Below are 24,532 nucleotides of genomic sequence, written 5' to 3' on the forward strand. Positions count from 1 at the left end.
ACACACAAACAAGTAAGAAGAGCGGTTAAAGTGTTCCAATTGGAGCATCTCTGAGATTATTTTTCTTCCCTTTTCAGAAATGTCTCCTTACATCTGGAGGTAACGCAATGGGCAGTTTCCTCACCAAAAGATCTTTTCACAAGCTCGGCAAACCGCTGGCTTCAAATGAATAAGAGCAGTCAAAATGCATATAGGACCTAAACCGTGAATATACACATGCTGTTGGCCAGTCCATTAAGAGGTTAGAATAAAGGTACGGTGCACTTGAAAGTGTTCACGCTGAAGCAAATGTCAGAATTAATCATGGATTTAAATGCACATCACACACTGGGGGCTACAGAAGTTATTTTGTTTTTAAGCGAAACGTTGAATTGGTCGAGGTGCAATTACACTTGAAAGCCTGAAACGGCATCACTAATGTGCCTGATGGTGCTGAATACCAAACGGTAACATCTTAATCGTGTAAAAAAACATGCCAAGATCTCTTTTTGTCTGCCTTCTCATTTTCATCACTGCTGAATCTTTAAAGGAGAGAATGATGGGCCGTCAGAAATCCAGCTCCGAGCTCAAAGAGAGACCATTCTCTGGCTACAGTATCTCAAGTCTGTGGAGTACGGACAGAAAGAACGCAGGATATGCAGGTGGATCCTGCCCCTTGCTTCCTCCTAAGACTACTCTCTCTCTCTCTCTCTGTCTCCCTCCATAAGCAGTTCAACAACAACAAAAAAAAAGAGATAAGCTTAAATGAGGGGCAACATATTCCTTAAGCAGGAAAAGCAATGCTTTAATGCCATGACTTAAAGAGGCTGAAATTTAGTGTGTCTAAAGGTTGTCCGACTAACCTCCCTCTCTACTACATGCACGATCCTAATCCTTCTTTTGGCAATCCATTAAAGCCCACCTATGTGATTGAGGAGCGCTGGCTGGGGGTGCACCACTTGATTATCGCAGTGCAGAGAGAGACAGAGGAAGAAGAGGGAGAGAGGGAGCGAGTGAGAGAGAGAGAGAGAGAGAGAGAGAGAGAGAGAGGGAGAGAGAGAGACAGACAGACAGACGGACAGACAGCTAAAACCGATTTCAAAGAGGAGGCAATTTTCTCAGTTCCTCTCTCTTCGTCAGATCATTTCTGTTTGCTGTCTCTTACTGAATTCCTTAGAGTATTCAGACACCAAAGTTGATCGAAGACATACTAATTTGGTCGAAAAAAAAAAAAGAGAAAAAAAAAACCAGCGGTGAAAAGTTCTTAGGTTTGTGAAGGCATGCTGAGAGCTATTGTGATCACATCTCCGCACAAACAAATGGTTCACAGGCCTTCTGCCGCTGACTGAGTTTGTAATGGGCAACCTACTGCATTATATCTCTGAAACCTGTACCCTATTAAGCACGATTCGACACAAAAGAATAAAAAAACAAAGAAACAAACCGAAAAAAACTCTGACAAAAACAACTACGCAGATATCTCCTTCCCATAAAAGTTAAAATCTCTCTTTATGTCTCATTTTTATCTTGAGATACTGGGACGACGCCATTGCTTAGGTTGAGTTACTACGTTTTGATTATTTCATTTATATTTATAGTGACTCACCTGAACAGAGAGTGCATGGCACTTTTCCAGCGCATCCTGCTTTAAATGGAGGGGCAGTTTATCTCTATAAACAGACCTGCTGAGTGCACTTTTATGTCTGAAAGGCATCGTTAATGATCTTCCCACGACATATGTCACCATGCTTGTGATGAGAAAGGTTTTGAAAGGGATAATATATAATAAAACATGCCTAATAAACTCTGTGCCCAGACCTAAGAAAAAAATCTTCCCATAATAAAAGACTGGTAACCCATGGTAACCATCTCGGCGAGTTAAACTGTACGGCTGCGTGTTGGCGTGAAAACATTCCTGGACCGTTAACGTTAAATCTCAACTGTGGCGCGAGTTTCGGTCCTTACTGTTTGAAGGATTTCATGTGGCTTTGTCACTATTCTCTCTGTCTCACACAACATCCCCCTCAACAGAAATTGGCACACACTCGCTCTGAAGTCTGTTTGTTCAACACACGCTCTGGCACATAGGATAAAAGCTACTGTTCAAGCAAAAGCAATCTATGATTTAAACACATTTTTCTTTTAGCAAGGTGGAAGGGGAAGCCAATAAAATGCCGCTCTGTTGGCATCTGACAGGTTACACAAGCCATAAAAATCAGGCCACGGCCAAACGGCTCAGTCAGTCTGTTAAAATTACCGCGTAGGCGTTTGTGTGGCTGTGCTTATGTACATAAGCGGCGGAATGTTTTAGCTGTGAAAGCAATATTCAAATAACATGACTAAAAGTCAGTCAGATGTTGCCCAGACGTGCTAGGCTGAGAACTAAAAACGACCCTCTTAAGCACCCTTACAAAACCGTTCAAATTGAGTGGTACACGGGCCTTGCTAGCGCGGGAGTTTAAATAAAGTTGAACGTTTTGGATACGTTTGCGGACGTTGTGATGATATGTTATGTGGCACAAGGCTGAAGAGTTCTTGTAAATATGATGAAATTATGATACCAGCATGAAAAATAACTCCTGTTTTTGTTTTGTATTCTATCCAGTAAAGAGCTCTCCTTTGGGTGAACATTACTTCCCTTCTCCTCCTCCATATTTTATTGATGTGGCCACTCGATTTTCTACTTCCAGAGGCAACAATCTTGCTTACTGTGCGCCAATCAATAATTCAAAGTCTTTTAAAGACAGGAATACCTTAAAACGTGTTGACTTATGCCTCTGCTGATAAACACACCTCTAATTAAGGTAGAAAACACAGGAAAGTCATTTCTGCTGCGTTGTGTCATTCTTTGATTTTCTTTTTTAATGAATTGTGAATTTACACGATTTTCGAGCCTAACAAGTAAACCACTAAGCAGGAGTATAAAGGCTCTCATTATATTGAGAACTCAAGTTAATGGCGTGTTGCTACACAAAATGGAGACTGTGTGTAAAGACTGAGAATAACAGTTAAAAAAAAAAAAAGGCATAAAAGGATATTGAAAACAAAAATCCTTTTTTTTTTTTTTTAATTGAGTAAGATATGTGAAGTGAGGTGACTAGGTGACTAAAAGCAAGACATCATACGATAATGCACCCATTTGGAACACAGCCACTTTCTAAACACGACGTCTCAAATTCTCTTTTGTCTGTAACGCTGTTTTTTGTTTTTTTGTTTTTTTTTGTCCTTGCAAGACTCAGATATTCTTCTCTCCCATTCTTTTCCCACTTGTTCTTTCTTTTTAACTACACTACAACACGAGCAAGTATTTCCAAGCCAGTATGTGAGAGAAGTGAAAGGGCACTTGATTTAAAGCCGTGTGTATAGTGAATAAAACCCCTGACTGAGAGGCTGGGCTCTGCTCTCCTGTCGTGGCTTCTGTGTCTCTGGGGGTGGCACGTCTGGCTGCCTTTATGAAACGCAAGCTCGGTTGCTGGGAATTGATCAGTTAAACCTTGTGCAGATCCAGCATACAGCGGTCACAGGTAAAAATTGGTTTTGTATTATGTATCAGTTAACCCTGCAGAGAGAACCCCATTGGGCGCAGGAAGAAAAGAAAAAGAAAACTTGCTCCGGGCCTCTCTCTATATTTGGATCTCTTTCTTTTTCTCTGTTACTTTGACTTTCAACTAAAAACTATTCTTCCCCAGTTCTCCTTTGCAAGATACTATACTACGGTCTTAAACAGGAGAGAGAGAATTTCAAAGCATATTAGCCATTTAGCAAGTCGAAAAACTAGCGAGCGTGAGTTATAGTATGTAAAGCGATTCTGGTGAGATCCATAAAACTTCCCACAATGCACCTCCACAACTCATTTATTAATTTCCTCCTTGAGATTGACACCTGACTGCGGTTCGTCGGAACGGAACACGGATATGGGACACTCCGGAGTGTCGGCTCCCATCTCTGTCTGGCTGTTAGGATTTGCATAATCACACTAATATCCCAAACGGCCGGACTGATTCCAGCGTGGGGGGCTGTCAATCATCGTCAGCAGGGCTCTGCCACTCATGCAGAGCATACACAGACTACTGCAACTCAAAGCAATTTATTTAAACCTGCACCTGACCAAGACATACTAACCTACACTACACACAGTCCACTGCTCTGATGCTTAACACAGATGCTTAACTACTACCTGTGTAACCTGAGTCTCCGTCCTATGTTCAAGATCACCACAGCCTCGAATATAAAGTGAGGAATGTGCCGAATCTCGACTCATTTAGTTTGATTTAAGTGTAGGTACTACAGTCCAACCCACTCACGCCCAAATGAACTGCACTTCAAAAGAATAATTTATTATGCTTCCACCATAATGCATAATTGCATTTTACAAACAGCCTTACTCGGCGATAGGTTTAATATGACTGACAGCTGTCATAAGTATAGGACTAGACAAAGAAGAATGTCGCGTAATAAACATCGAGTACGACCGTTATTCTACCAGAGTCAGGATGTATGGCTGTACTTCTGAGGCTGAGTGGTGCTGGAGGACCTGATGTGATTACAGATGCCCTGTTTGGGAGAGAGGAGAGGGAGAGACAGCAGGCGGGAGAATTACCTGTCGGAGTGTTCTGGCCACCAGGCTCTCTAACACAGGCCCTCTATCTTCATGAAGCAGGTGCACCTCATCTAAAATCAGCAGCCGCACGATCTGAGACAAAGCCACGTCGCCGACGCTCTTTCGTGTCACCACGTCCCACTTCTCTGGGGTCGTCACCAGCATCTGCACAGAGAGAAGGCAGACTTCTCACTAAAAGGTAAACACACTGTCAAGTTCAACGCTGACATCACCCGACGTCCGATCAGATTTACGCCTGCGTCATCTCTGCCGGCCCTTCTGGAGCCTCAGAGTGGCGATCATCTGAGTTTCACAGGAATCATATAGCCTGGTTCGCCAAGGATGAGGTGTCATTGTGCACATCATCTGGCTATTCAAGAACCATTTATTACGGTTTTTACAAACTCTCTGATCAATAGTCCGGGAGCTCACGTCAGTTCATCAGTCAGTCAGTGCAATGCTGTATACTGACGCAGACAAACGGACAGATAGACAGACATGCACGCAAGTACACGTGCACGTGTGCACTCACACACTCACAAATACAGACACACACACTCACTCACTCACTCTCTCTCTCTCACAGACACACACACACACACACACTTTCCCAGTTTACTCAACTCACTGACAGTCCTTGAATAAGTATCCTTCCTGTCCTTAATCTGTACTATTTGTATCATAATTGTTCCATCAGTCCAAAATTAAAATATCCAAACTATACGTCTGTATTTTCTTTTTTGCTGCCACCATCGAGTTGCTTCCCACTCTTCATCTGTGTGTGTGTGTTTATCATGTGAATACAGTTATTCTTTACCTTTTTCCGAGTGTTTATAAAAACCTCCCACACATCTTCACACCAAAGTCAGGCACATCTCAGCCTGGCATCTGTCTTTAAAAGCCACTCACTACTGTTATTTCAATGCAATTAAGCATCATTTTCAATAGAAATATACAACAATGCATAATTAATGGCCTGGGAGCTGTTTGCCAACCTGTCTCTGAGTGTGAAAATTTCTATTAAACACTTTCTGTGAAAGCAGTTCATTAAATCCTCTCTAGTTTGCATTTAAATCAATCTGCCTGGCCATTAGAGACTGGCGCTCCAACAGAAAATAAGCGTCTGCTCTTAATTAAACTGCTGGTAATCTAAATGGAAGCCCTGGCAAACAGGTAGCAAGGCCAAAGTGCTCTCTTTAATTACAGCACAAAGCCAGAAAAATGCATACAACTTTGTAAGGGTTAGCACAGGTTTGTCTATTACTAAGACAAAACAGCTCTTTTAGTTTGCCATCAAAAAGTTTTATGGACTGGACATCACGTTTGACTTTCTTAGCATCACAAAAAACCCCCAAAAAGACAAAAACAAAAACCCTCATGAAGCAGTGTTTGTACTGAACCAGTACACAGAGATGAGAAAGCACTGTCCAAACGTTATTTTAGGCCTGGAGAGCGCATGTGCTGAAAGGGGCTGTCATGACTTTTGTGAGCTGGACTGAGTGTGGGTGGAGTGTGTGTACGGAGCAAGGCTAAACACTGAAAAAGCAGCGCTGTAGGACCAATGAGAGTGTTCCAGGGCATCATAATCACGCTGGAAACACTGTAGCACGAGGTTGGTAAGAACTCTCCGAGCGAGGAGGACTCCGCCATGTTACAGTTTATCTCTTAATTACTGGCCGGTCTGTTAGGAAACCTCCAGAGCAACCTGTCTGCCACTCCGTCATTAGGCAAACAAGCAAATATTTATCCAGTCCTGAGGGCGGGGGAGGGCCTGCTGACTGCCACGGCTGCCAAGCGTTCACCCAGCCTGCCTGCTGTTACTATGGCAACCACTCTAACTTCATCGAGTGGGCTGTGGGAGTAGAGTTGTGAGGTGTTTTGCTCAAAGTGATGGACCGGTGGTTTGTAAAAACACGAGAAAACATCAACGTTATCAGCGTATTAACTTTAACGGCACACCGAAATTGAGTTGGGCTGGGTTTGTTTTGGCTATATTAGTGCAAAAAAACCCCCAATAAAAACCACAAAGCCTTTGCTTTACCCAGCTAGACACTTTACTACATCCAAAACAGTCAACAAAATGGATGCCAAAAACAATGGGCGACCCATTTTTCTGCAACTTTGCTGAGTGGCATAGGAAGCCAGCCAAATCGAGCTTTAGAGAAAATTATATTTCCAGCACTAACGAGAGTGAGCGAAGAGGGAAGAATGACACACAAACAGACAGAAATGTCTTAACCTTGTCTTGACACGAGTAAACAAAAAAAAACCCCTCTTGCACATTTTGCAGATATGGCGCCTGCAGCAATGACACAGTTTTTTTCTGTCCCCGAGAGACTGGGGACGGAGCTGGTGGAGGAGCTGCCCACGTCTCGTGATGATGCTTCTACATTACGTGTTATGCCGTGTTTACCCCTGAGCTGCAGTAACGTGCAGGTTTGGATAAAGACGCGCGCCCATGGCGATGAAGACTGGAAGAATTAAAAATAAATAAATAAATAAATGAATAAATAAATAAAATAATCGTTTTCCGTGGATGAACCTCAACTGATCAACACGTCGGGAGCGTTTTCCCATTCCCTCTGGGTTCTCCAGCACTGACGTTGGTTTACTAGTAGCTTTCAATGATCGCACTACATGCCACTCACGCTTCCCTCATCCCTCGCTGGAAACGGCGGTGTTTCAGAAAAGACGCCTCCCTCCGTGGACGCGGCCGAGACCTTTTTTTTTTTTTTTTTTTTTTTTTTTTTTTAAAAAGAGCTTCGCGTCTTTCTGAGAAACGCAGCAAAACAAAGCAAAGTGGGGCTGCGACACACACGTGCAAGCCGTGCACTAGGGTTCACACTGGTGCATGACAATCAGAGATTTCAAAAAAAAAAAAAAGAAAAGGAAAAAAAAAAAAAAGAAAAAGAAAAGAAAAAAGCCCTTCAGCGCCTCTCGGAGCGGCACCAAGGTCTGTATGCGTCCTGTTTCAAAACAGCGTGCTGCTGCTAGGAGACTCGTCCATTCAGGTAAGGCTGGGAGACCAGAGCTCAAACGGAGTGTCAAACCCAAAGAAAACACAGGTCAGTGTGAGTGCACACACTTTGGAACTAATTAAAGTGGTGCCGAATGTACAACGCACAGACCGGATGGAAGAAGAAAGAGTCTTGCTGGGGAAAATAAAGACAGAAACATTTTATAGGTCTATGCTCAGGAAGAAAGGACGGGGAAAAAAGAAGCAAAAAAAGCTTTCAAAAGAAAAGCACATTTCCATTCATGTTGTCTGAATTCCGTTCTTTCAGTAGTGCTTTGCAGAATGATCGATATGAGTGAGTGAGGTTTAATATCACCTCTCTGTAGATTAACTGGGATTGGCCTCATTTCTGATATCTGTGTCTTCACCGCTTCGAGCTTAATAGGAGCATGGTTTAGGAATATTAAATCTCAAAGTCTAAGCTGTGCAATCCACCTTTGGATTTGGAAGATGGGCATGTTTTTACCTGCATATTACTCTATGCCAACCCCAAAGTCTTTTTTTCATCTCATCGTTCGTAGATACACCTCACCTGCCGTCCCAAATACAGAAGTTAAAGGCGGGTGTTTTCAAGAAGTTTTCAACTAGAGCAAATATCCACATACGCTACAACAGCACTTCTTTACTAATTCTGTAATACAGAGCTTTACAGACCATTTGTGTCTAAGGTATGGTTTGTCTCGATCTACTGAACATTAATTCAGTAGAAAGAGGAAAGCGGATAATTCAGCGAGCACTCCGTTGACAGAAATTCTTCCATTGGTCAATTTACTTGCAATATACTATGTATGATTCTAGCTGAGTATATGACAGTCCGATCAATGAGGGAGTATTGCTCATAGACTGCTCGCTCATAATTCCATTTCAAAATAATCTAATCAATAGGCACACTATCTCAGTGTCTCCTATGTTCTCCTCTCTGCCATTTCTCTCTCTCTCTCTTTTTTTAATCCTCTCTAAATATCAGCACCGCCCTCAGAGCACGAATGCAGCCTTCAATAAAGAGGATATTTATACAGCAATGTGTACACTGTATTAGGCATTTTACAGTACAGCAGTTACTATGGCAACAACAAAATAAGAGAAAAGAGATCTAAGAACAGGAGACAGTGAGGCTCTCTGAAGGAAGGGAAAACTCAAAGGGAGGGGGGAAAAGAGTGAGAGAGAGAGAGAGAGAGAGAGAGAGAGAGAGAGAGAGAGCGATGGACCAGAGTGAAAGAGAGTAAATGAGGAAGGAGTTGATGAGAGAGAGAGAGAGAGAGAGAGAGAGAAAGGACACAACCGTTTCGAGAGGAACCAGGTTGCAACCTGCTGTCTCTCCGCAGTGGTCTAGGAGATAGCACTCTGGTCATCTCCGTTGATCGATATCTAAAGCCCACCTTGAGGATGCTCGATAAGACACAGCTCATCTGTTGATGGTACAGATGCCCTTCTGTGTAATTAGCCACAGCGACACGCCCCAAACAGGGCCCTGTCTGGGTAAACATCACACCGACAAAGACACAGACAGAAGCTCTGCAACCCCACCCTGATAAATAGGCACAGTCACTGGCTATGTCCTCATGATTGCCACCACATAGAGAGAATGTCTGAGAATGTCCCATAGAGATGTTAAGAGAACTATATGCTCAGGCTTTCTGTATTCTTCATGCTGCCTGCTGCAGTGACGGCAAAATCATTCTTTTAAGTGCATCTCGGCAGAGCTGTCAGAATATAAACTACAGAAGGGTCTGGGAAAGATAAGGAACTGCTTGAGATTGCTGTGTACAGCCTGTGAGAAGAAATACTGTGCATTTTATGTGTGTGTGTGTGTGTGTGTGTGAGTGGGTGTGTGCGTTTAGTCGTCTGTCACGTCCTTTTCCTTTTATTACTTCTGCTGTTTTCTCTAGTCTGTTTGCAAAGCTGATAGGGCACTCAGATGGCAGTGGGTGATTTATACCCCGGTCGACGGCTTCCAAACTCAAGCTCGAGACCATCATCCACCATCTACATCTCAATCACCTCCACCCACCAAATCCTATTCCTCCTTCCATTTCCATTAAGCCTTTCATCTGTTCCGTTTCTTTCTTAAAAGGATCCACTCCATAGTCTCACCATCAGCTTAGGCCGACTCTTACAATCCATTCACAGCTACTGCTCTCCAGCCTTTCCGCTGCTGCGGTTTTGTCACAGGTCGGTAACAATATGGCCATCTCAGAAAACAAAGTCAAATAAAATTACATTCGAAAAAAAAAATGAGATGGCGCTGCCAAGTTTACACCGTGGGCCCGTGAGACAATATGACTTGGCCACAAAAGAGAATCATGTTCCCACAAAATATCAATTCACGGCTAGAAACGAATGACCGTGCTCTCACATGACACAAACTCGTGGGCACGGGAGATACACAAGAGATCTTGCGTCCAAGTGTTTTATTGAATGGAAACGGCATGGGGTAAAAAAAAAAAAAAAAAAAAAGCGTGTCTGTGTTCCCTCACTGTCTTTCATAGGGCAAGGTCGAATTTCTGTTTTCAATTTATTTTTCCAAATTAACACGCTGAAATACAGGCCAAAGTATGAAAATAAATATGTATAAAGAAAAAAATAAGCATCCCAGCCTTCAGCATTTTAACATCAATGTGACGATTGCTGTTAATGTTGCATGAGCCCCACGTGATTATTTACCATAGCATACAATTACCGGTGCTAACCATGTGCAAACTGAAGCTGTGCGTGTTTAAATAACTGCTGCATGAGAACTGGCAACTTTCTTATGTGAGAATGAGTGTTGATGTAAAACGTGCAAAGGATCCATAATAAACACTGATACCCACACATCTGTTCCTGCTTTTTGAATGTCCCATTAAAACTAACATTCCAAATCTAACCCCTTGTAGCCACCCTAATCTCAGAGAAAAACTGTTCTGCACATAATTCAATATCCTCCCCGAGAGCTGGTGGAAGCACCCATTCACAACCTTTTCAGTGCTTATCGACTTTAAATATACTGTTATTTCTGTACGGAAAGAGAAGGATATTCATACAGACATTAGAAAATGAGATTCAAGGACTATAAAGGACTTTTTCAAAGCTTCTCTTTCCCCAAGGACCTCATATGAAATGCTATTTCACTTCATGCAATCTTTCACTGATTTCATGAACATTGAAATGTTCCCCGGTAACACACTGACAAGTGTTGCACCAACATTAATTGTCTTAACAGAGGCTACCAAGAGCCACCAGAATGGTTTCAGAGTAGTTTCATGTTTATAGAACCAGTCAAGTGCCCACCTGTGGCCTGCCGACGGGGGAGGCTTCATCACAGAATGAGGGCGATCATGGAGAACAGCTTACACCTTATGGGCTTTTACCTTGCCCTCTGAGGGGTTGAGTGAACCTAAACCACACCAAGAAGATGCAGGTAATGCTATAACAGCGCCACTAACCTTTGCCATGGGAAACAAGCATTCAAATCTGTATGTTTCTTTCGGCGTGTGCCACAGATGTTCTTATCTGCCTGCCAACAGCGGAGTGAAGTAGGTGTGACAGCTCACCCTACTGTATAGTTTGTACCTTGGCCCCTTGAGTGAAAATAGAACCAATTCATTACTGAAACTCTTCTGTCCTTTTAAATTGGACATATCCAAAGTTAACACAAAAGAACAAACTTCATACTAATGGCAAAACAGCTTTTCAGAAAATGAGACTGAAAGAGAACTAATCTTTGGTGCCTTTATTTTAAAGTTCCTCTTTGGTAAAATGAACGTAAGAAAACTAAACTTGAGCAAAAGTCATTTTACAGCTCTTCTCCATGCAACGTGCAAGAATGGAAAGGAATGAATATTCAAAAGCAGAAATTGAACACAAAAGAATTAACATTAACTAAAAAAAAAAAAAAAATTTAAAAGACTTAAGCGTAGAGCCTTTAATGGAGTTTTAATGGAGTCGTACCCAGCACTAGAACAGGTAGCTGACGAACACAACATAGCAGCAAATCTGCCTTTTGGGAATTTCTAAAACGCTTAACATAAAAAAAAAAAAACCTTTACATGGCTGAACATACCAAAACAAAGATCCAGGGACACCAACTCTCTCTCACACCTTACCGGTCATAAACACCATCTACGACCCTAAGGCTGAATCTGCAGTGAGCTATAGTTAAAGCAATGTTTTACGTTAAGCTTTTTTCTCTCAGCTGAAACCAACAAAAACTATGAGCAAAGGATGCTACATTTCTCTCAGTTCTAACTGGTCACAAACAGTGTTTACTATCACGGGAATAAAACCGAGGAGCAAAGACAAAGCCATAAGTTTAAGTTTGATGCCAAGTCTTTTCTTTAAGCACATTAAGCCACTTTAAGTCTTTCACCTCTACTTTACGGCACTTTATGTTGTTTGTGCTCTGAGTAATGACACCGTGTGTTTGCTATTGTTTAAAATGGTTACTCACTAAGCATTGTCATTAAAGCTGTTGTAATCATCTGCTCAGTTAAAGCATGTGTCCACCGCACGATAAGCGCGATGCACGTATTTTCTCGCCGTGAGAAACGAAAAAGAAAAAAGGAGTGGCGTGACGGACTGAAATTATGATTAAGGGTATTCTTAATGATCAAGTGCACAGTGTGGAATGTCACCCTGTGCCCAGGAAATGTATTCCCTGTGATTTGGCTTCATGCTCGAGAAAAGAACAAAAAAAAATAAAAATCACTTACGAGCTGAAGTGGGGGAAAAAAAAAATCCACAGTTCAACACGTGTACCGTGAACCGAACCGAGAAGGACAGAACCGGGGTTTTCAGTTTCGGTACAGAACCGCTGCGTCCCTGGGGTGAAGGACGACTTATCTGACCGTATAATTTTTTTTCTACCACTGCTTCTTACACTCCTGAAATTTATTTAGCATCTCCAGACGTTCACAGATAGCAGGTTCAACATACGAATAAACAACACAGGAGACAGTAAATAAGCGATCACACGCCATGCTTGTTGTGGTATATTTTTTCCTTCAAATCTCTGTAACAAGCCCATAATACACACATATGCTCTTCTCTCCTTCTCTTCTAACACTGTCCTCTCCCTACCTCCCTGTCACACCCTGACATATAGCTCAATTAATGAGTGTCAGCACACAGAGAGCTGTCATTTCAGTCTATGAAAATGTTGTTCCTCTGTTTATAGGCTCAGTAAATATTGCCTTTCAAAATTAATACCGTCAATAACAACACAATTATGATTTCACAGTTACGATTTCCTGCAATTCTATGTCCCCCACATACTACCAAGCTGTTAGCTGTGGTAGTAATGTAGGCAGACATCCTTAACTACCTTTGATTGCTTTATCTGCCTTTGCCTGCCTTTGTTTCAGCTCAGACAACAGTAGCAGTGGAGCTTGAGACCAGGAGCAGCTATTCCACGCATGCTTCACAAAACAAACAAACAAACAAACAAAAACAGCAGAATAAAAGAAATCTGATTCTGACAAGCAAAGGGTGGTGTCAGTACCGTACGGCACAATTTTAACAACAAGGACTTTCAAGAAGCTTTTTCAGGAAAATCTCTCATCTTTAATACTCCAGAAATGAACATTGTCTGTGGTAAATGTAAGTCCTGTAGGGTCCTCAGGTGAACCCTTCCCTGGGTGGGGGGGAGGTTCTATGAAAAAGAAAATAAGGTGGTTGAGTCTATGAGGGCATGGAAGATAAAGCTGATGTTTGGAGGAGGCATGTGTGTAGACATGTGTGAGCTGAGAGAAAGGATTTTTTTTGCGGCTGTGTTTAAGAGGGGTGGCTATCACACACTCCATCATGACTGTCTGAATCCCTACCCATCTCTTTACCAGTCCGGCGTTTCTGTCGTCTCTTATCTCTGCCGCCGCGCTCTGATGAGCCAAGCCATGCACTCAGCTCATTACCACCCAGAGCTAGTCTGACAGCAAACACACGTACACATGTGTTTACACACACACACACACACATAAACATTTATACGAACATACATGTGCACACATGGTTTTCACAGAAACAAACAGAAATACACATTCACGACATTGCAGCACCACAGCCTCAGTGTGCAGTGCTTAACACACACACACACACACATACACACACACACTTATATTCAACAATACTCTTAAATTTTGCTAAACATAAATCATAGGTCTGTCTGAGTCAGTGTCTGTGGATACATACTGTACATATGCTGGGCTGAGATCTGTGAAATGCGTTGCGTAATATGTGGGTGTGTGGATTTATCTGGATATTAAGAGGAAATGAAACAGGCGAAGATCTGATTAAAGAATTCCCTGGTGGGAAATGTTCATTGGCACTGAAACGCTTAAGTTTACTACAATTTTTTGTCTACCCGTGAGCATGCTAACATGGTACATGAGTAAATGTGTGTGTGTGTGTGTGTGTGAGTGTGTGTTCGTACCTGAGTGCGGAGGATTTCCCCTTTGGTCAGTTGCATGTCTCCAGTCAGTTCTTTGACAGAGATGCCAAGTGGCTCCAAGCGCTTACTGAAGTAATTAGTCATCTCGGCAGCCAAGGCCTTCATAGGTGCTACATATACTATCTATAGGAGACACATGGGAGAAGCATAGAGATGGAGGGAAAGAAGAGGGGAGAGGAAAAGTGAGTGAGAGAGAGAGAGAGAGAGAGAGAGAGAGAGAGAGAGAGAGAGAGAGAAAAAGAGAAAAAGAGAGACAGTGAGCACGTGATCATGATAAATGAGTAAACAGCCAAGTACCATTTGTTCCCTGGCAACCAGCACAAATAACAATTTATTGCAAAATTTGAAGAAGGCCACTTAGACTGAGAAAGTTTAATGGTGATGTATGAAGACTGCCTATCACCGCTGTGGCCGATATTACATTGGAATGAGTGTGTATGTGTTTTGGTGGACAATGGATCTGTACACACCTGCAGGATGTAGTAAAGCCTGTGAAACCATTACACCTGAATTCATATCTCTGTCTCTGACAGTTTGATTTGAATGGTACAAGACAGACCAATTAGATGCTCTCATTAGCTCTTGATTGAGGAGAGGGGAAGAGAATGAGCTATGTCACTGCCTGAAAGCCCCACCTCTCCTTTAGTCCAGACTCACACACACACACACACACACACACACGCACACACACAGGACAGAGACTTATAGCCCTGCACAATGGGTATGGATACACCGGCCTGGATCTACACCACTCTTTTACCTGTCCTGTATGTATAAATTAGGGTAGAACTGTCTGTGACTGTGTTTGGGGGATACACCGCTATACCTTAAACTCGTCCTTGCGTATGACTCCACCAGGGTGCAGGTGCTGGCGGATCTCGTGGAGAACGGTGAGCATGGCGATGTTGGTCTTGCCGGCTCCCGTAGGGGCGCAGATCAACAGGTTCTCGTTGGTATTGTAGGCTGTCTCGAAGACGATGGACTGGATCCGGTTCAGCCGTTTCATCCCTTTAAACACCAGCTGGCCAATCTGCACAGAGGGTGGCCTTGATTACAGCGCCGCCCATGGCAATTAAAACAGCCTACTGTATACTTTCTCAACATCAGAAACCGCTCCCTGGAGACCACTCGCACATCACTTCTGACTGCAAGACAATGAAATCCGTTTATCTACTGAGCACTCACAAAACTCAACCCATGATGTTGACCAAGGACAAAACGTTAAAAAATTATAGGCAAATATTGTCAAGTAGAGACAGATGCTGAGACAAAATGAGGTGGGAGGGAAAAGGGTTGAAAACTACTCAGAATGAGATGGTAAGAGACGTTTGCTTGTACATGCGACTGTGTTCTCGGCCTGGTCCAATCAAAACCCCCGCTACTTTGAGCAAAAAGGCTTTGGCCTCAACAAGTCCACCGCCAATGCTCCAGCACTGAACTGTTGCGCAGTTCTTTATTCTCCGAGCAGATAGAAGCATTTAGATCTGTAGCGAACGACTCGCAGTGCGTGAGAGAACGAGAGATTTTCAAAAAAAAGCAGTCCTCATAAACGGCGATGGTGCTTGCGGAGGAGGGAATCGCTCCGAATGGTATCGCTCCGAATGGTATCAAGAGCTGTCAGTCAATCCTCCCACACAGCCTGACATTGCCGTGACGACGCACCGGGGGTGACAACCTTCAATCTCAGTGGGTTTCTGATAAGAGATGGAAAAAGCCGCTGTGACGGCTGCTGCCTATCACGCGCGCTTTAGCCGCTGCTGAGCGAAGCTGTTCCCTCTGCCCGTTTCACTCAGGTACCTCAGAGTGGCCTGAGCTCAGCATATTCGCCCAGAATCTGTAATTAATAACTCATACTCCTGCCTAAGAAAAACCACAGGAACCCTCATGTGAAAGCTGGTATGAGACCTAAAGCAGAAAGGTTAGGCTTACTTGTTTGCCTTTTTTTTTTTTTTTCCCCCTTCACCTCTCTCAGCTGTGCTTCCTCTTGCCTTCTGTCTCGCTTCGTTTCTAACGGCTGGTTAGGATGCCTTGCGGCTCAGGCGGCGCTATCATTTATTGAAGGATTCATTAAAAATATGTCATCACTCTCCTCTTCTCCTGTTTCGCTCCAATACTCATAAAAAATAATAATAATTAAAGAGGGAACATGACTGTGGAACTGTTCTAGAATCAGGCCTCTGGCCAGCAGGAATGGATTCCAAAATGGAAGAGGTTATTAATGCATCAAAGAGCAACTTTATTAGAGTCCACTTAAGCCAGAGAGGTTGAAGGACACTTGTGAATCCAGAAAAGCAATAATTGAGGGCGGTGAGGGCTTTGAATGACTGACAGATAGCAGAAGAGTCATTGTCACACACCTGGACAGGGGTAAAGGGTGCAGTATGTGGTTGCATTTGAAGGGAAGCGTACATAATAAGTTTGTGTGTGAATGTTGATGTGTGTGAGGGAGGTGTTTGTGTGTAGGTGGGCAAGACTCAGTTTCAGATCTAATAAAGCAGATTGGACTACGTGGCAGGCATAAACAGATTTTAAATGTGCAGAGAATCCTCTAATTTTGTTTAAAAATAGATAATCACTCTATTCTTCGTTTAATAAAAATATCTACAACATGCGACTGCAAGCCTAAAAACACCTGAAAGGGAGACTAATTTACCATTCGCAGCTTATGACACTGGTAAAGTTTTTATAAGACAGACAACTTGAGAGATGAATGCTTAATTAAGCATGTGGCACATAACTCTAAAGGGGTACTCAAAATGATCCTGGCAGTGTCCTTCAGCACCCCTCTTTTCGGTAAACGAGTGGGGGGTCGGAACTTTTCCGTTCCTCCCCGCAGCCTGGCAATGTGAGCTTCTGCCTGTCCAACCAATTATTTTCCTGAAGGCCAGGTCCTAAGAGCACCAACTTATAAATATTCATTTCTGAATTAGGAGCGCAGTGCTTTCACCCTCTCTTGCTTGCTTCCAGCACATCCCTGTGTCGCCGTGGCGACCAAACCAGTGCACTTATTTTAACGGCTCCCCTTGTTTTGATTTATCGACTTTGTCTCGTAGTAACTAGGCATCAGTGTCCCCGCACGCCTCAAACATGTAAATTTATGCAAACATATGCATGCCCCAATATACACCTTGGGGTAGAGCACGTATGTTGTAAATATGAAGTTGCCATCATTTAATGATCTCAAGAAATGTTTCAGAATTGTTTTTTTTTTTTACCGATATCTTCTGCTACAACGTACACTCTTCATTGTTATGCAAATGCATGCATGCTCATCCCCCACAAACAATTCCAGCTGTCCCTTTTAGGAATGGTCCCTTAGGTGCAAACGTAAAGTTTACAAGGTAATGTCTCAATAAGGAAATCCAACTGGCCATGTAGTGATAAAATCTAACGGGCAGTCTAAACAAGAACATGAATGCATACAGGTAACAGTTCAAATGAGTGACACAGCACCCTACAGAGTAAACGGAGAGCAGGAGTTTCCACTCAAGTGTGATTTTCTTTTTTTTTCCCCTGCCAATTAAGAATGAAACATGCCGTCATACACCGAGTTAAGGACGAGGGAGAGAAATAGGGTGACTTTGAAAGAGGGGTGATCTTTGGGGCACACTGGGCAGAAAGTGCCAGTGATGAGGACCCTTCAGTAATGACATCCTTTCTGGCTTGAATGCTTGTTTCCCCAGACAGAAGGGCTCTAGTGGCTCTATTAGTGAAGTGTATCCTCTTGGCGTGGTTTAGGTCCATTCAACTCCACAGAGGGCGAGGTAAGTGCCAACAAATATAAAGCTGATCTGAATGGCCTCTTTCAACCTGTGTTTACGCATTTCTGATGAGTGTTATGTCTTCCGGTATGGAAATGCGCCCGGGTCAAACAAACACGAACACTAAAACAATACGAACCACATCCCGTGGCCTTCTCGGTCACCGACTGAAAACTCGTGAGAGATTTTGGAGCAGTGCCTGACACTGTGTTTCCCACCAAACGCAATTTACTCATGCAAGAATGGTGTCAAATCCCTCTAGTAGAGGTCAGAACACGTTTAAACTCCATACAAAAAAATAGCATGCATTACAGTTGTGCTGGTGCTTCATGGCAAGCCAGCAAGCTTTTTAAGAAGCTTTAGTTTGGTGTTTTGTTTCATTTTCGCAGTCGTTGGTAGTTGCTTTTAGTAAAGTTTGGAGGGCTAAGTTTGGAGGTCTAAGTTTGGAGGTCTAAGTTTGGAGGTCTTTTCTGTGATCAGAACATCTCTGACAGCCTTAAAACCTTCCAGCAACCATTTAATGATATCAAAGAGCTAAAAACTGGAGCACCTGTGTAAGAGGGAGAGGGAAGATTCCCTCAGCTTAAACCAGTCCACTGTGAATTCAACAGATCCTGACAGTCTAATTAACACAGTGGATGCTCTGCCCATGGCCATATGCACCAACTGGAAGAATTGGGAGTGTACCAGCAATCCACCAGTGACTGTAAACACACTAATTGGACCTACAAAGATCCAAGGAATGAGTTTACACTCACAACTCAACATCCGTGCCATCTCTGCCTATTTACCACAGTGTCTAGATTTAAACTCCACAAGCCAGTGTGTGAGTGTGTGTGTGTGTGTGTGTGTGGGGGGGGGGGGAAACAGACAAGGAATGGAACTATATGGTTTATCTTCACTCAAAGTGTGTGTGTGTTTACGTGTGCCTTGCACGCCCGCCTGTGCAAGCGGCTGAAATAATTAAATTCTCAGTGTTGGTAATAGAAGGCTAAGAGATATAATTGTTGTCGTTTGCATGCTATCCTTTTAATTACTTTTTGGTTCCATTTCATTCCATTTGAATTGACAGCTTGATCAAGTTTTAATTGCAAGTTTTAGCAAACAGCTTATCTCCCTGCTCCAAGCTCACATAGCACAAAATGACCCAGCAGGAAAACACACACATGAGTACATGCACTCGCGGGCAAACAAATAAATACGTCCATTAATGGCTTCAGAATTTATGTTTCAGTACACATACTTATACTTACACACACTTACATTTTTCACAGACATACACACATTACACACATTACACACACACACACACACACACACACACAAAGGTAACTGATAGACTGAGAGATGCAGATGCAGCAAACAGGGGGGGTATTCATTTCCCCTCAGCAGCGCTGCAGGAAGTGAAGCAGAGAGAGAGAGAGAGAGAGAGAGAGAGAAGGATAGAGGGAGAGGAGGAAAGGAGTAATCAATCACCCCATCCTCAGGCAAATGTCCAAGGAGAGCCAAAAACCTGCAAGGCAGGGCGGGCAACCTGACTCCCTGAGAGCTGCAGCGCACGCGCGCGCACACACACACACACGCGCACACACACACACATACGCACACACACACACACACATACGCTTTTTGCTTGAACCCTACACAAACTGAGTCAGCTAACAGCGGTCCAGAGGATCCCCTGAATGACATAATGGGATGTGCTACATTGGAACTACATAGTAATCCTGAGGGAGAGTTGTTATCCAGATGTAGGGAAGATTGCCTACTCCCTCTGGAAGGCATCCGTGAATCGGTTCAAACTTCCTAGACTTAATTCTCACCCTCAAACAGCGATATTGCTCATTAACCCGATCCAAGAACCCACTCTTAGCCTGTGAGATCACAGCCTGAGGAATAAGTCCTTCTCAGAATGTATTCTTGCCTCTCAAGAAAGCTCCTTCACACTATACACAATACATTGCCTCCCACCATAGTCCTGCAGCCCTAGTTGCTGCTATGCTACTAAGAATGAAGCCCCTCCTCCCACAAGTTCCGCTGCCACTGATAACTACATCAGCCCTCAAAGCTTTCGAGTGCCCTTGAATGGGAACTTTACATCCAAAAAGCTTCAGTACACTATCTTCACGCAGAGCTCCAAGGGCAAGGGCTGTCTATTTCTGGGGGAAATTGATGTCCTCTTTTCATCCTCAACACCTGCTTTGCCAGTCTGAGCAAACAAGCCATAAACACACAAACACACACACACACACACACACACACACACACACACACACACACACGGGCGCGCACCTCACACCCACACACAGGGAGCAAAAACAAAAACAGGATTAGGAAACGCAATCAGAATGGATTAATTATGGATATGTTTCTGCTTCGCTGCATTTCATAAGGCAGTCTGCACTCTGGAACAAGAGCAGGGAGGCAAAGTGTTTCCTCTCTTTCTTTCTACGAAGACTGTTGCTGCAGGGGGAAGTGATAATTGGTCATTACACTACCTTGCAACTTCCAAACATTCTAAGGTTCTTCCGAATTTTGCACTAGAGAGGCATAATTTAACGCATACTTGCTACAACAATACGGGCAACTGATACATAAAGTGCCCACAACCAAGACATCTGAGGAATAAACAGAACAATGAGGTCATTTAAGACTAGTACAGGCTGCATGAATATACTGCGATAAGAGGAAGGCTGTTTCTCAGTCCTAATTTGCCACTGTGGTATCTCCATTTTTTTCCCCACGTAGTCTGAGCGGGCCAGGTGACAACTGCTCATCATTCACTTTCTCAGAAAAGAGCTGCCCAGTATTTCTCCTGCAGAGCTTTTCCTTACCATCAACCTACTTTCCAACTTAATGTAACAAACTGCTGCTTAAACTGAGCCAATTAAGTCACCTTTCCCTCAGAGGCACTTTGTCATTTAAAGGTACAGTCTCTGTGAATCCTCCCGGTGGCCTTGCCTACTGCATGGGGCCTCCGCTAAAAAAACAGTTACAACTCTATACGTGGTGCTGGCAGATATTTTCTTTGACAGACCACTAGAAATGAGGCCATCGTTTCCGTTTGGAAGTTGTGTGTCAAAATGAGTACGTAAATTCACGCTACCCACCCGAGGACGGCACAATTCTCACGCAACGGGAGAAGCAAGCGAATGCATCTGAACACCGCAGACTGGTGCGTAATAAACTTCTTGCCATAGTAAATACGGGCAAGAGAGATCCAATAAGTTGACATCCATAATCTACTAATGAGCATCCTCAGGAGGTTTAATGCTTCATCATCATAGTGTGTATGCGTGTGTGTGTGCGTGTGTGCGTGCGTGCGCGAACTGCTGAGGAGAACTCTCCGGCGGTACACACACAGGAGTGACGTAGTAACCTATAGATATATTTATTCATAGAAATTAGGGAGGCTTTTACCAGAGTGATGAGAGAAGGACAACGAAGCTTTTGATTCATTAGTTAAAAGGGTCCCTAATAAATTCGGCACTTTTAATGTTTGGTAGAGCTATTAAAAGCATGCCAAGCAACCATGGCCCTCTTGCCCGTTACAGCTTTCAATAAATGACAATCTCGGAGCGTTAAAAAAACAAAAAAAGACAGACAGGCTTTTTGGCCTGTCTCTCAAACACTCCTAATAGCATGTAAAGACTTATTAGCCGCTCTGTGGTGCTGTTTTATAGGAACACGGTACTTTGTTTCAGAGTTGCACAAGCTTTACTTAATGAATAGATCTGCTGCTCCACTCAAACTAATTCACAGCGCTCAGCTGAAGAGGCTCAATATCAATCTATATCAGTCACACCAAGTTTCAAAGAGCACGCGGATAAGCCCAAGCTGCTGGAGGATACAGAGAACAAAAAAAAAAAGAAGACAACTTTTCTTTTCAAAACCATAATGATAAAACCTAGTTAAAGTTCTATTATTTTTTTTTAAATCTCTGACCCCCCCCCCCCCCCCCCCCCCCCCCCCCCCCCCCCCCGAAAAAATGAAAAAAAAAAAAAAACTTATGCAAGTCTCAAGAAATGATTTCCGCATAGCAAAATTCAGGGCAAAAGGAGTATCATTGATTCTCCTGGGCAGAAACACTGAGAGCTCATTGGTTTAATTAATGGCTTCCTGTGACAGAGGAAAAAACAAAGCTGAAAATTAACCCCCCTGGGGATGAATATAAATCTGCTCTGTCCAGTCTTACATTTCCCTACTTAGAGAGAAATGAGAGGAAGAGAAGCGTAAGCAGAATCTCAGAGACCTTACCAAAAAAAAAAAAAAAAGCCTTTATTTCTTAAGGAACAGATCATTTAAAGGCATGGGTCGTTTAAAGACTTTGCTCTTGTTGCGTACGGCTGTCCATCATGAGAGGGCACTGTCACTCCTACGTCCCCCCCCCCCCCCCCCCCCCCTTTTTCTTTTTTACTCAGGGATACGGATCCTCACGACAGAGCGGTGCGAGATTCTGTTTTCTTTTGGATGAGTGCTCCTTGTATCTGCACGGCTGCCTGTGTTTTGGCCTCCTCCAAGGCGCAGCAGGTAAGTCAGTCGTCTTGAGTTGTTTTTTTTTTTTGTTTTTTTTTCTCCCATTAGGGCGCTGGGCAACACTTAGCCTACTTTACCTGCTCCCCCAGAGCAGTTATTATGTCTGGCGCATGTGGCAGGTCCTAAAAGCCAACGCTTCAAGCTACATTTGCTCTTCCAGTTGACTGTCTGCTGTTCACACACACTTAGTCAAGCGTTTGGCTGGCTGAAAGCCAAGGGGATTGGCGAGGGGGGAGAGAGGTCTCAATCAAAGAACTAAAAAAAAAAAAAAAATTAAAAAAAAGGGAAACGGTTGCTGCGGTATAAAAAAAAAAAAATAGGGGCCACGTCCACGGAGACGTCTGACATCGGACGTCTCTGATGTCGCCAAAACGGCGAGCTGGAAGCAGATCTGATTTGACAGGCTGTGTGACGAACCCGTGACATTCGCAGCATATGCGCACCTGGGCCTCTGTCACAAACAACGAAAAACACAACGGCCGCGACGCGGGTATGACCGATCGATCCGTTCGAACCACAGATTTCGCTAATCGATACGTCACGCTCGCGGATCCTAGAGCGTCCGGAGGCGCTCTACAGATGACCTGCGTCTCAAGTCCTGTCACGTTGACTGGCAAGGTAATAGCAAATAATCGTAGGTGAATGGCGTAGGAACGCAGAGAGGGAAGGCTTTAAGTACTTTCGTACAACGCACAGCAGACCCCAGAGGGTCAAACTACAGAGCTGCTATTTCCAGACAGAGCTCGGGAGCGGTGTTGCAGGTGTCTGACAGCCAACCTTTCGGGCACTCCCATTCACTGAGGGAGGCATTGTGCACCTGTCCATCAGCTTGTCAATCAGGCTGTGGGGGTATTGTAGTGGTGGGACAGCTGGAAGAGAGCTACAGTGCTTCCATTACGGAGTGAACATCTCCTTCCAACACTCTCACCTAACAGAGTCCGCTCTCAGTTTCTTCACAGACACTAGCCTGAAGGCAAATAGAAAAAAAACAAAAAAAAAAACATGCCAGGCACACATGAAAGTTGGTGGATCGTGCCTAAGCGAACCTATTTTCTGGCTACAAAGTGATTAAGCAGGTAGGAGAAAAGCATCAGGGTGTTTTTATCAGTACTGTCAGCAAGACTTCTTTTTTTTTTGTTATACCTTCTGTTTTTTTTTGTTTTGTTTTTTGTTTGTTTGTTTGTTTTTGAGAATCAACAATGCAAAGAATAATCAACACAGTGACAAAGTTGAAATACAGTTTTCAAAAGTTTCCATCCACCTTTTTAAAGCAAACACAACTCCAGACATACCACTTCAATGAGCAAAAAACATCAACTTTCAAACTGAAAAATCAGGGTTTCAGTAAATTAACTTTCTGTTAATTCCATGGAAAATTACAGTTTTGTATAATGAACCACTCTAATTTCAATTCAGATCCCGATTAGAATGCAATTAAAGACAAAAAAAACATGCCAGGCACACATGAAAGTTGGTGGATCGTGCCTAAGTGAACCTAAAAATGATTTTCTGGCTACAAAGTGACTAAGCAGGTAGGAGGAAAGCGTCAGGGCGTTTTGAACAGTACTGTCAGCGAGACTTCTTTTCTTTTTGTTTCACTTTCTTTTTTTTTGGGGGGGGGGGGGGTCAACAATGCAAAAGTTTCCAACCAGCTAACTTTCTGTTAATTCCATGGAAAATGTAAGATTTGTATAATTAACACCTCTAGTTTCAGTTTAGAATGAAAGCCAAATTTACACCATTAAAATACCACAATGTTCAGACAATACCTGGAGTATCTCTGTATATGCCCGAATGAAACGCCACATTTGCTAATAATCGTGAGACGCGTACACAGATTCAGTCAATATTGTTTTAGGGGGTCAAACACAGTCCCAGCCATTGTGTCTCATACTGAGAGACTGAGAGAGGTGTGAATCAGATTAGCCAGATATCTCTCATTTATCTGTACACACACACACACACACACACAAAAAAAAGATTGACATTAAACGTGTGTGATGTGAGAGGCGACACAAACCTCGTCCAGCTCAGAGATGTAGACAGGTTTCTCCTCGAATCCTATGGGCATGGGCTCGCTGGGTGGGATCTCCACCTCCTCAAACATCTTACTGTTCTCCCGCCGGATCCCCTCTGGCAGCAGCATCTGGCAACGCAGCACCGCAAAACAGCAATCTCCATTAGCCAAAACCACTTACAATTTACCACTTGGCAAA

The 24,532-nt window shown here is 43.3% G+C and overlaps 1 protein-coding gene across 1 annotated transcript in view; it reads right to left on the reverse strand.

The window, feature by feature from the left end:
- Positions 1-24,532, reverse strand: part of ascc3 (activating signal cointegrator 1 complex subunit 3) — a 93,208-nt gene that overhangs the window by 47,288 nt on the left and 21,388 nt on the right. The window contains exons 8-11 of the mRNA XM_030781783.1: positions 24,337-24,462; positions 14,846-15,049; positions 14,002-14,142; positions 4,580-4,744 (exon numbers count right to left, since the gene is read on the reverse strand). Of these exons, the coding sequence (XP_030637643.1) occupies positions 4,580-4,744; positions 14,002-14,142; positions 14,846-15,049; positions 24,337-24,462 (636 nt within the window). The remainder of the gene's footprint in view (positions 1-4,579; positions 4,745-14,001; positions 14,143-14,845; positions 15,050-24,336; positions 24,463-24,532) is intronic.

The sequence above is a fragment of the Chanos chanos genome, chromosome 8 (assembly GCF_902362185.1).
Source record: "Chanos chanos chromosome 8, fChaCha1.1, whole genome shotgun sequence".
NCBI lineage: Eukaryota > Metazoa > Chordata > Actinopteri > Gonorynchiformes > Chanidae > Chanos > Chanos chanos.